The sequence below is a fragment of the Pyxicephalus adspersus genome, chromosome 4 (genome assembly GCF_032062135.1).
Source record: "Pyxicephalus adspersus chromosome 4, UCB_Pads_2.0, whole genome shotgun sequence".
NCBI classification, from domain to species: domain Eukaryota; kingdom Metazoa; phylum Chordata; class Amphibia; order Anura; family Pyxicephalidae; genus Pyxicephalus; species Pyxicephalus adspersus.
Genome location: NC_092861.1, coordinates 14,640,464 through 14,654,477, shown reverse-complemented (window position 1 = coordinate 14,654,477; position 14,014 = coordinate 14,640,464). Strand labels below are relative to the sequence as shown.

Below are 14,014 nucleotides of genomic sequence, written 5' to 3'. Positions count from 1 at the left end.
AAGAGTTTGAGATTTAAAGTTTATAGCATAATAGACTTTTACTTTTAGTATTGCAGTTCCACTGATTCAGCCCCAACCCCAGCAGTGGACTGGCTGCCTGACATCTTTCTTAATGTATACACAGCAGATGTGCAGGGGGAGAGCATGTGATTGGGGCTAATTGTATTATTATGTAAATATTTCAAAATCCAGTTCAATGACCTGGGCACAGTTGTACTTTTATCCATTTAGCTCAATTCACAAGAAGAGTTTGCTGTATTCATTTCCAGGGCGTGTTACCTGCTGCATCTAAGATTATGATTGTCTACAAACACTCGGCATTATTATAAATAATAATAATAAACAGTATTTTTATAGCACCAACATATTATGCAGCGCTGTACAATAAATAGGGGTTGCAAATGACAGACTAATACAGACAGTGATACAGGGGGAGAGGACCCTGCCCCGAAGAGCTTACAATCTAAGAAGCCGCTAGTTGGATAATATTCTTTAAGTTTAATTTAAAATCCTTATAAACGAAATAAATCTAACAAAAAAACTTCTTTATCAAATGATATCAATTGAAAGTGATTGATAGAAAATCAGTTTTTGGATAAATTCAGTGCTTTTGTCTAATCATCTAATTTCTTGGAAATATCACATAATTTTTGGCCGCCGTTACAGAGATAGAATGTAAGCAAAAAAAAAAAAAATTTCTCCATTCCCAGCGCTATTGGTTCACCTTTATTATTAAAGATTGGTAACCTACCATACTTTTATTTATGGGAAATCCTAATGACTCCACCATTACATAACTTGTAGCAGCCTTGTATTGATGGCTTTGGAGATGTGTGATCAGTTACCTTTATGCCAACTCTGAATAAGGATACGTCAGATTTTCATGATAGTTTCCAGTGACAGATATAAAGAATGAGCGCTGTTCACACAACACTGTTCTGTTCTATGGAGAGAAGAGGAGGAACCACAATCGAGCAGTTCTCTGCTGTGCTCCATAGAAAAATACAGCAGCCATTCCTAAATGTTCATCAATCAGCCATGGAGAATTGAGTGATGAATTTGGAGGACTGCGTCAGATTATAAGACAAGCAAGCCCTTTAGTCTCAGACAACAATCATCTGGCATGTGTTCAAAACCTTATTAACTGTATGTGCAAGACCAAACATGGCGCCTTTCTTATCTTCAGTAAAAGGGGATTGGTGGCCAAGAGAACTGAGAATAAAAAAGAAGCGAGGTCAAAGAGCAAAGGTTGGAACTTGGGTCGTGCGACTTGGACTCAAGTCCGACTTAGGTCGCCTAATGAACGACTTGCGACTCGACTTGGGGGTTTGCGACTTGCAACTTGACTGATGACTTGAATTCCTGCTTTCTCTGCTGACAGCTGGGGGCGGGGGGGAGGCTGTGTTACAGAAGCCTCACTGCCTTACCCCTTACCCCTTCAGCTGTCAGCAGAGAAAGCTGTGGACTTAGAATGCGATCCTGTGCTCAAGAACAGGATCAGAGCTCTGTTTCTAAATGGGGACAATGGGGATAAATGAAGTGACTTGACTGGGATGAATTCTTGGTAACTTGAGACTTGACTTGGGACTTGGTGTCAATGACCTGGGACTCGACTTGGACCTAAAGGGTGACGACTTAGTCCAACCTTTGTCAAAGAGCTAGAAAAAAAACAAAGAGTGGCATGGGGGAACTATAGAGAAAGACTGTGATAATAAATATGGAGAAGAAGGGATCAGATCAGGGAGTACAAGGTGGTAGCAATCTAAAGAGCTTGCTTAACTTTTACAATGCTGAAACTTTTAGACATGGGGACCGGGGTCTGGGAAGTGCTGATGGCAGCTCTGTGTCAGAGGGTCAAAAAAAAGGGGAAAACAAGTGAAAAGAGGGTTTTTTTGGTTTTTGTTGCAACCAAAATCCCATATGATCAGGTTTTATCGGTATATTGTCTACTGAATATCAGGGAATGCTGGACATTTTGGTAGAACCCAGAGTAGATATCACAAAGACAGCTTTTTTATGTGGCAACAAAAAATATTTACTTAAAACAAAATCACATAGTATTCTTGGCTAACATAGCCCAACTACATTCAGTGTTGTCATATATAAAGATAATGTGGTATATTCAGCATAATACAATCTCAAAACATGGATGAATAATCTCACAGGTTGTGGAAATTTCTTTTTTTGCTGAAGCGTTTCGCTGTTTGTTTTTTTTGTCAGGGGATTCAGAGAGACTTATACTGATTAACAAAGTATAAAGAACAAGAATGTATTTACAATCTAATTTGAATACATTTATATTGTTCACAGAGACATCAGATATAGTATATTCATATGTTTGAGATCATTACCACACACATAATTTGTACAAAAATAGTTATATTTATACATGTAAAGGAGTTATTTGATAAATGTATGTAATATCTAATTTGAATACATTTATATTGTTCACAAAGATAATAAATATAGTATATTTGTATGTTTGAGATTAATGAGACATTACCATACAAATAATTTGTGCAAAAATAGGTGACTTGTAATAGTTGTATTTATATAGGTATGTGGTAATTGATAAATGTATGTATTAAATAGGAGATATCTCATTATCCTTATATATATGAAAACACTGAATGTAGTTGGGAATGTATGGGAAAACAGGTGTAAAAAGGTTTAAAAACTGAAAAAAGAAGGATTGAATAAAGTATAGACACCTACTACTCGCAATTGCAGGACTAGGGAATTGTTGTGCATATTTTACCCTGGAATATCTTACTATTAATGTCCACCTGCCTCCTCCTTCTTTCCCCTTTTATTGCTCCTGATTCTTCTTGTTATTTTGTATTATGCATATTGATCCTGTATTGCTCTGTTCCTTGTTTATATTTACAGAAAATTCAATAAAAACTTAAAAAAAATAAATAAAATAAAATATAGGAAAAGTGAGAAGAAAGAATAGGGGATAGATGAAGAGTAAAGGGGGAATAATGGTTATAGATAAAATATATAAAAAAAAAAATCATGACTGCAATGAGCACTTAAAATAAAAATGTCCCTATAATTAATTACAATTATGTGAATAATAAATAGGCAGAATGTAGGGAGCACCCCCTCCCCATATAGCTCTATACCGCCCCCTAGTGGCTGCACACAGAGCTGGCCGCACAGCGCACACATTGGCACTGACATGGAAGAGGGATCGCTGGATCCCCGGCTCAGCGCACCAACAGACAAGAGGGGCAGCTCACACTCCTCCCAGCGCCAGGTGAGTGCCAGGTGTACCAGGGACCCATCTCAGGCCATGTAAGGGGTGATCTGCAGTCTTGCAGGATTTGGCATTATAGGAATCCCTATTCCTGTACACACACATGGTATAAGTGTCACATCCAGCACAGCATACAGCAGCATGCACATGGACTGAGAGACTTACACTTGATTGCTGGGGTTTTATATATATATATATATATATATATATATTTATATATATATATATGTGTGTGTGTAATGGTGCAGCACAATATATATTTCTGATGTCATGAATAATGGATTGTTATACATTGCTTGTGTTATCAAAACTACACATGAACAGTCCAGTTGCTTCTCCTTTGTTTGGCTGATCTGATATTACAAACCATGCTAAAAAAAATTATCAACTTTGTAAAAAGTATTTATTGGATTGATTCAATTTGCATGTGCAGGGTCTTGAGGTTTCTCTAATTGCAAATATTGCATGTTGCCATGTGATCAATGTACAGTAAATTAGGATTGTGCATAGGTGAATATCTCTACCAAGGTTTGAGACCACCATAGCTGACCACCTAAAATGTTGCTTACCTGGCTAGTTTACATTCCTAGATTGTAAGCTCTTCAGGACGGGGTCCTCTTCTCGTCCTGTGTCACTGTATGTATCAACTGTCTGTCATTTGCAATCCCTATTTATTGTACAGCGCTGCGTAATATGTTGGTGCTATATAAATTCTGTTTATTAATAATAATACAAACAAATATATTTCTGGGTTACTGGTCAGGAAATCAGAATAGACAGACACAAGCTAGAACTCTTTATCCCTATTTAATGTACAGCGCTGCGTAATATGTTGGCGCTATATAAATCCTGTTTAATAATAATAATAATAATAATAATAATAATCTGCATACTTGTTCCGGTTTGGTGACTCATAGGGGTCTCATCACAGCCAGCCATGCAGCATTTGCAGGATCAGTCAGCAATTGCAAAGTATGTGTTTCTTCTGATCTGATCTAATCAGGTGAGGAATACCATGGAAAAAGGGCAAAGTCACCACCATGATTTACAGTATATTTGTCATCAAAAGGTAGGACAGCTATTCTCATCCAGGGTTTGAAGAACTATAGGGGTCATCCAGGAGTTGCCAGGGGTTCCTTGAGCTGTGGCTGATTAACCTTAAATGAGAAGGTGGCTGCATAGTTTTGGGTACAAGACTTGGCAGAGACAATTGATTCCCATTGATTGATTATAGAAAGGATTCCCCAACACCTGAGAATTAATTTAAGTTCTTCAGGGGTAAAAGGATGAGAAAGGCTGAGCTAGGACCTTATACAGATCCTCAAGGGCTGAAGGTACAGCCAGCTCATGTAGTGTTAAATTTGGTTGAGTTCAGCTGTACCTGCTGAGAAGTTTGATAAAAAGTTGCAAGTTACAAAAGTGTTACTTAAAACCTTTACTGTCCATACATAATGGCTCATTGGTTTCTATATGTGGAGGTATTATTATTAAATTATTATTAAACAGGATTATTACACAGAGCTGTATACTAAATAGGGTGAATAAAATTGGCACATGACATTCACCAGACTGACTATTGCCGGACAGATCTAAGGTCACCATTACTAGCAGATGGTCCATCTCAACTAAAGAAGCATTGCCATGAGTTGGGAACAATCCCACCAAGGATTTCATGTTCCCTCCCAAGCAACCACTGCTGGTCCACCTTGATCTTCTGATTGTCCTGGATCATGGATGTAGGTGGTGCACATAATAAATAGATCCCTTTGTTTTCAATATAGAAAAGGGAACATGCATCAATATGAACAGACATGCCAAAACATCTTGGTGTAGAATATTAAGCATTTCTAGCATTCATTTTACTGTTAACTACAGCCAGTTGTAACCATTGTTGTATCTATCCCATGAGATGGTGTCTTTGTTCTTAAATTAAAGATCATTGTTAATGATGGCTTAATGAGAAGGGTTAGACACATCTGCTGGAGAGGAATCTTCTGATCTGGTGTCATTTTTTTCAACCACATTTGCTTTTGCATACATTTTTAAAATAAAGTAGAGGAAATCAGATTGTACTGGATGATTGTTGTTAAAGTTCAGTACTTATCAAGCCAACGACTACACCATCATCAACCAGCAGAACCAAAATCCCATATGATCAGGTTTTATGGGTATATTGTCTACTGAATATCAGGGAATGCTGGACATTTTGGTAGAACCCAGAATAGATATCACAAAGACAGCTTTTTTTGTGGCAACAAAAAATATTCACTTAAAACAACATCACATAGTATTCTTGGCTAACATAGCCCAACTACATTCAGTGTTGTCATTTATAAAGATAATGTGTTATATTCAGCATAATACAATCTCAAAAAATGGTCATTATGAATAATCTCACAGGTTGTGAAAATTGGCTATTTTTAACCTGACGCGTTTCGCCATCGGGCTTCTTCAGGGAATTCAGAGAGACCAATACTGATTAACAAAGTATAAAGAACAAGGAAATATTTACAATGTGATTTGAATACATTTATATTGTTTACAAAGACATAAAATATAGTATATTCATATGTTTGAGATCATTACCATACATATAATTAGTGCAAAAATAGGTGACTATTGTAATAGTTGTGTTTATATATGTATAAGGTATGTGATAGATGATAAATGTATGTAATAAATAGGAGATATCTCATTATCCTTATATATAAGAACATTGAATGTAGTTGGGCTATGTTAGCCAAGAATACTATGTGATATTGTTTTACTACTACATATAGGCTTGGCTACAACTCTCTAAAAAAAGTGTTTTTCTTTGGCCCCCAAGCCATTATTTCCCTTTATTATTTCCCCGAGTATTATGTTGTGCTGCATTATTGGTCTATTCGTTTGTGGAGCGGTTCTGATGCTCACACAGCCATTGAAGGTACTTTGGACAGCGGGCATTCTAACCAATCTCCATATGCAGCAAGCACTTTTGTGACACCTTTCCCCATTGACCAAAATTTTTCAACAATCTTTGGTACGATAACGCTTTTGTAAGACTGGACTATGCTATACCCACACACATCAGAAAGCCTCAGGGGCTCATGAGTTTGTTGCTTGTTCTATTCTTTTGCCACTACTTACCCCATCAGGAGCTGCCATCTTGGAAACTGGAAACTCAATCCTATAACCATAACAATTTCTAAGCTTGCCCATTTTTCCTGCTACCAACACATCAACTTCAAAAACTAACTGAGCATGTGTTCCCTATTATATCTTACCCCATGAGAACCATTGTAACCAGACCAATAAATATTATCCATGTCACCTGTCAATGGTTTTAATGTTTTGCTGATCAGTGTATAGCCCTGGGCTTTGTAATGCATCTTGCTCAGCAATTAAATGGAAGTGAATACTTGCACACTTAACACTTGCAGTGTATGGAAAGTCTGCAGTATGGAAGTAAGTTTGCTTACTAAGACCATCAGCTGAGGATTCTGGGAAACATTGCTGCAGATAACCAGAGCTGTCCCCTTATCTGACTGCTGCACCTTCCCACAGCCTGACACACTGAATGATTCTGCTTGTCTATTCTTGTCATTTAACCACTCAGATCTTCATGGGGACGACCGATAAACTGTGTGAGTTGTACGCAGGGCCGTTCCCAGCTGTGCCGACACATGTGAATAAAGAGGCGACATGTCAAATTAAGGAAAATGAAATGAAACAAGAAAAAGAACAGAAATATTAAAGTATATCTCTAGCCAAAACTTTTCTCTTTGGCTGTAGAAGGAGACTGGGAGCAAATACAACTCCTGGTAGATTGGCATTGCTGCCTTTATCAATAGTAAGGAGATTCATCTATTTGTTCCAGGGTCCATTGTACCTGGAGGGAACATTAAGAGAAATCCAAATTTTTAGATTTGGAACAAGAAGGGGAAATATTTTAAAAGTGGCAATGGTCAGCTAAAGCTGCTATCCAGGCCCCCTGGCAACATATTTCCATTGTATCTGGAGAGAACATTACATGAAATCTAAACTTTTAGCCTTGGAACAAGAAGTAAGGGTAAATATTGTAAAAGTGGCAATGGTCAGCGGAGGCTGCTATCCAGCTCCCCTGACAACAACTTTCCCAGGTCCCGGGGACAGCTAATCCACTTCTGCCCATGTGTCTGCACTGACCAGTCCCTGACCAGTCGTCTTGGATCTTGCATGGACCCCTCCGCTGGGCATCCAATAGGAAATATCCATGTCACTTAGGCAATTATATGGATAGCTGAACAAGCAACCACCTCCTGCATACAGAAGAAGAGAAAAGACTCAGCTGGGAGTTATATAAAAAGAGCATTTTAGGGTCCATTTAGTTAGAGGAGGGTGGGAGCGGATAGAGGAGCCTGGAAATCAGCTACAAGTTTCATCTTTGCTGAAGCCCTTGTGATCAGTCCAGTAAGACTAAACTATAAACTTGGTTTAGTTTGTCCCAAGTTACTAAACTTGGGACAACTATAAAGTTTTAGGACTAAAACTTTATAGTTGTCCCAAGAACAAGAGATAAGAGGGAAAATTCCAATATCTATGCTGTGACAACTGGCTAAGAATAAATATCCACTTATTGTAGGGACATCTCATCTTACTCTTACAAAGTTTAAATTTTACAAGGCTTTCTGTAAAAGTTTTGGCTATACAAAAACTTTATTATTTGCAAAGATGAAAAATAATAACATTTCCAAAGTATCACTTTCCATATTTCTTTCAGGATAGGATTCTTTTAAAGCTGGACATGATGTTTATTGTATAAATATATATGGTGATGTTATTTCCTGAAAAAGGATATGACATCTTTCCAATGGTGATTGGCTGCATGACATGTTTGATACCTTCAGAGATCAGCCATTGGGGGTATCTAGGGAAGGTGGCCATGAATAGTAATGTTACGTGTAAACCTATTATTTGTTGTAATACATATCAGACATTATAAGTGATTTCTTCTTTTCTGACTTTACAACTGGTAGTATCCCAATATAACTCAGATTCTAGATCCCTGTAAGAAATGTTCCACACTCAGCAAAACAGCAATAATTGTCTAATGTTACTGGATACAATGTTGCAATTTCCTGATACTATTTCTTGTTTAGGACAGAAAAAGTGAACCTGGAACTAGCAAATGTAGCCAGCAATTCAGTTTCTGTTCTGTACTCTAAGATCTACCCAACACTAATATATAAGGTTAGAAAGTTCATTGAAATAAATATAAGCATTTCTACATACTGCTAGAAAGAGTACAGGAATGTCTGGTTGTATTATTTACTGCCTCAGACAGGAAGGTACAAAATTAGTGCATGCTTTATCGTTTATTAAGTGGACTCCAGGCGACGCCATTACATTCTTTTCATTAAAGTTGTGCTTTGGCCAGGGTCGCCCCCCCCCCCCCCCTTCCCATTATATTTGCCAAATTGCTTGAGCAGTTTGTAAAAAATTGGCCCAGTCGGGTCTTCAGTTGTGTCCATCATGGCCACTGAAGACAATATAGTTAGTCCTTGCAATCAGTCTACTACCCCAAGGTTTCTTACCCCAATCTGGTGAGATATCGCCTGTTGTATACCATAGTGACCCCATAGGTTGGGGGCAATGACTTTTCCCCATGTGTTTCTTGTGTATTTACTGTGATTATTGTATTGGTGTCACATTGCCTTTATGAACACACCCACTGTAGATGAGAAATTTTGCTTTTTGGCCATTGTAATAAATACATACATTATGCTAAAACACTAGAATTGTTATTCCACCTATGGCTGAACCACTTTCCCAGTGGAAACAATTGGCACCTGCACCCTGAACATTGTATACAGGTAGTCCCCGGGACACATATGAGATAGGGACTGTAGGTTTGGTATTAAGTTGAATTTGTATGTAAGTTGGAACAGGTACATTATTTTAATAAATGCAATTTTTCTAAACCTATTATTAGGCAGTGTGGTGTCAGTTACTCTATAAAATCCTCAATGTGAGTTAATCACAAACAAAGAAAAAAAACAAAAAAACACTTTATGGAGCCTAGACATTCATTAACTCCTGGAGCAAGCTGTGCTTTAATATGCAAAAAGAAACAACTGCAGAGTTTGCCTTGGTCATTAAAGAGTTACAAGCGAGAAAATTCTTCTGCAAGTCATGCAAACCACCCCTCCCCCCATCAAGCCTCCATCCTGCACACGAGCAAGCAGGGAAGCTCCGTTCGTATCTAGGAGTCGTCCGTATGTCAGATGTTCTTAACTCGGGGACTACCTGTATAGCATTCGGTTGGCCACACTGCTCCTCTCTCCCCTCAACTTACCTATATATGGCCCTATTCCTTCATGAGCATGGTGCTGACAGATGTGTGTTGGAACAACAGACACTTGTCTTTTTCATTTGTCCCTATCGAATATTATGCAGCACTATAAACCCTCTTTGGATCTTTACCCAGTCCAAAGAATTACCTCTTTGTTTCCATTCCTGTTCACATCACTGTTACTCCTGAAGGTTTTATCTGGCACACTCTGTACATTTGTGTATTTGGTTGCTTCCTTATTGTATGTACTTCACAAATTATCCTGAAGCAGTCATTCCCCAACTGTGAAACGCGTAGACCACTATGCTCACTGCATCAACCAATGCCTACCAGTATATGTATGTAGAAAATAATAGGTTTATTATATATTATATTTAGTGATTTGTATAAGCATTTTATGCACATCATGTTTTGTAACTGCTCTACCAGCTTTACCTAACTTTGGGCTATTTGTTTTGTATATACCCAAAATCTACATCATGTGACAGTTTTCTATTTTTGTGTCTATGTATGTTTTATTAGGTTTATAAGATTCTGTTTTGTAATAAACTCGCAATCTATTTTGTATGTTTCGATGCCATAAAACGCCAATTGGGTCATCTTGGTCACCCTGACCCTATTCCAAATGCACACTTTATAGGCTTTTCTGAAGCCACAACATTCTCCAATCTATACAACATATATTCATTTTAATATTTCCCCTAATTATTTTACTTACTCGCAATCTACTTTTAAACATTCTCAAGTAATAAGAATTTGATAAGAGACAATACAAGACCCTAGCACAATCCCTTCTGCTTTGCCTATAGCCTTCTTCTATCTGGGAGTATCTTATTATTGTCTGTGCTGAGCCAGCTTCTCTGCTCCTCCCCTGAAATCCCTACATAACCATTTATGGAGCTATAAGGGGAGGAGCAAAGGTCAATACTATAGAATGCCATATAAGTGCCAGCTGTGAGCTGGCTTACATCACATCCATGATGGTGAGCAGTATCAAAACTTTTAACAGGTAAATTACATTGATCTATATCTATAATGTATAAAATATGGGGAAATCTATATGTATTCCAGAGATATACAATATATTTAGTATTTTTGCCTTGATGTAAGCTCTCCACTTAGGATTTCCATCAGTGATATATTTCTTTATTCTTGCAGTTAAAGCAAAAGAAACTGTCTGTGTTCACCAAGTGCTGCTACGCTATAGGAGGAGCTCCTAATCAGGTAGCAGGGAGTGCAGCCGCTTTCTTCCTGCAGATCTACCTCCTGGATGTAGCACAGGTAAGTGCCATCTGTGGCCCCATTTTAATTTTATATTGAATTTCCAGTTGTCTTACATGATGTTGTTGCCTAAAGCATTCTCTTACATTGTGTATATATATATATATATATATATATATATATATTATGTATATATATATATATATATATATATATATATATTTATATATAGAAATATTATATATATTATTTTAAATTACTGAATTCAATAAAAGGTGTATTTGATCTGCTTGTTCATTCACATGGACTTATATAAAGTGTTTCTGAAGTGAACAAACACCCATTGTCACAGATGCCTATAGTGCTGACTTTTGTGTGCTGTTATACATGAATTACAGGTCGCTAATATTCAGAATTAATTACTAATATTTTATCCATAATAATGAATAAATAACCGTGTGGATGGAGAAATGTTATCTGGAGTTTATGTGAAGTTGCCAAACCTACCTGCATTCCACCTGGCCATACTGATTGTACATTATCAATATTTGAAGCCAGGAATCTAAACACATTACAAGTTGTGTATTCTTTCCAGATTTAATGACATTCAGAAAATGATATTGGAATTGGCAGGAATGTAATTAGTTATACAGCCAGCTGCGTCTATCGAGTCAGCTTCCGTCCGCAGTATTTACGGTGATGGTTTGTTTGTTCACCTGATCTGTCCATGGATGCTTTGCCTATAGCACCATGAAATCACGTGTGTGGGTTTTCTTTATTTTATGGTGTTCATACAAGGCAACAGCCTTATAATAGATGATATTGATAAGTCTTTTCAAATCACAAGAAATCCCCTATTTACTGTAACCACATTCTATACAGGTGGAATCCCATGTGTTTTGTGTCTCTCATTAAGTTTTATAGTCAGGGTTGTAAACACCATGGGAGGTCCCAAATGTCACTTCTATAGAAGAGGACTGACACAAATCAGCACAGTACAGGTGTACAGAACCCGCCATAAACCCCACATCTTCAGACCCCCACTAAAAGAAGGTTTTTATGTAGTCCAGCTGTTCAGCATCCATACCTGACATCATGGTGAGGGGGGGGGGGGGGCATTAGGCTACAATGGCCTCCCCATAAAAAGTTATGTGCCATCCCTACATATATCATGTTCTAATATATCCGCTATAATAGTAACACCCATCCATTAAAATTAAATTCAAAGGAAGCAGTGAACAAGTGACCCCAGTAGAATTAACAACTAATAAACAAAAGGTGCTCTATTTTGTTCTAAATCTGATACATAGACCACAAATCATGTGATTACTGAATTGATCACTTTGCAAGCATTTATTGTTTTGTGATACATTTTTATATAATTGTATAATATATTGCAACAAATTATTTTTTAACTTAAATTGTGTTGTTAGTGTTGATATTTGGCACCTTTTAAACCCATGCAAATTTTCCCTGTTGGGGAAAGAAAACCCTTTGACATTTGTGAGTATTAGGGTATGGTGCAATGTAACAATTCTCCCAGGGTTTCCATTTAAAACAAGAAATAATAAAAGCTAATAAATGCTCCTTTAAATCTAGTGGTCAGTGCAAAGGCCTGAAAATGAAAACCCTCCCTTTTATGTTGGTGAACAGTCTGTAGAAACGTTCCTTACATCCTAGTTTTACATTTCTGGTTAATGGCATTGCCGATGTCTTTTTTGGATAGAATGGTGGCAGAGCGGATGAGTTGGCCGTCAGTTAATTGTAGTCACAACAAGGGAAACAAAATACTGGATGTTTTTTTTTATTAAAATGGTGACTTCCTGCGTTTTTTTCCAGATCACTCCTTTTGAAGCCTCCTTGGTGCTGTGCATTGGAAAAACCTGGGGCGGAATCACAGACCCCATCACTGGATACTTCATTAATAAAAGCAAATGGACAAGAATCGGCCGGTTGATGCCATGGTAAGAGATGATCTGTGCCTTCATTTATTGATTGGCCTGTATGTGCATCCTTACTACTCATCTGTAGAATCTCAGAGACTTACGGTACGTACACATATCCAATGGTTCTCGCCTGATAATCGGCTCAGGGCTGATATCGGATGAGAATCTGGCGTGTGTACAGCGCCTGTCGTCGACTGTCCTGGCGGATCTATGGATGATGGACCACGAACGATCCTAATGCAAGGGAAGGGGAAGAGCGCGTAGCATGGTGCCGCTCTTTCGTTCTCCCCCTCTCCATACAGTGCTGTATGTACAGAGCTCGTTCATGCATCATGCAGTCCTTAGTTGTTGGAAAGATTCTTTCCAACGACTATAATTGCACATGTGTATTCAGCTTAATACATGTTTCCAATAAAAGTTCAAATGGTAAATTATGAAATGTACAAAGTCAAAAAACTATCAATAGAAATTACCAATACAAATATTTCACTGTTCCAAATTGATCTTTTGCAGCTGATTGTTTGCTGCAGCACCTCTTGTTTTATGGCTGCCTGTGACCAATCTGCAAATGTAATATGTTTTCACACATTTATTACAAGTGTTATAGACTAGATTGTAGTAAAATTAAGAAGTGATGTGAATGGCTTTTAAAAATGTGCCAATGGTTTTCTGCTTTCAATGTTCCTAGCTCTAAATAAGCTTCAGGTTGTGTAGCAAGGAAAGCGCACCGTGCTTCAGTTTCATTACACAACGCAGCCTTGGCACAGGGAAACACAGCGGTCAGTGTTGAAGGTAAAGAAATGATGAAGCCTGTCCTGTTACTTTCATAGAAAGCTAGGGGAGTGCATTGCTCATGTGCCATTGAAGCCATTGTATGGTATGTCATTGCTGCACAATCTTATGTAACATCCTTATAGGTGGTTGGAGCGGTCAGGGCACTGAGCTCAGACAGACACTGCTAGAACCGACTATTTTCATTATCGCTGCACATTCAGCCAATGTAAACACCTCCTCCCCACACTGCCCATTATGCCACAGAACCTCACTCAAAGGTTCCTCATTGTTCCACCGAACTGTTGACCTGCATTGTCCCTTTGTCCTTTGGAGAGGATCCTTTTTTCAGTTCATCCTTTGCAAAATAATCAATAGTTTATGGGAATTTGTAATAATATTACTCTATTCACTTCAGCTGAAACTTTTTTTTTTGTAGTTTTTATTAGGTTGAGGAAGGGACTTGCTTGCTGATGTTCTCTAGAATAAGAAGTTAAAGCT

General features: G+C 37.8%; 1 protein-coding gene across 1 annotated transcript in view; it reads left to right on the top strand.

The window, feature by feature from the left end:
- The first annotated feature begins 3,163 nt into the window (after positions 1 to 3,163).
- The window catches only part of MFSD2B (MFSD2 lysolipid transporter B, sphingolipid), a 28,641-nt gene continuing 17,790 nt past the window's right edge, over positions 3,164 to 14,014 (top strand). Inside the window, exons 1-3 of the mRNA XM_072407468.1 lie at positions 3,164 to 3,262; positions 10,734 to 10,856; positions 12,636 to 12,760. Coding sequence (XP_072263569.1) covers positions 3,185 to 3,262; positions 10,734 to 10,856; positions 12,636 to 12,760 — 326 coding nt within the window. The 5' untranslated portion in view covers positions 3,164 to 3,184. The remainder of the gene's footprint in view (positions 3,263 to 10,733; positions 10,857 to 12,635; positions 12,761 to 14,014) is intronic.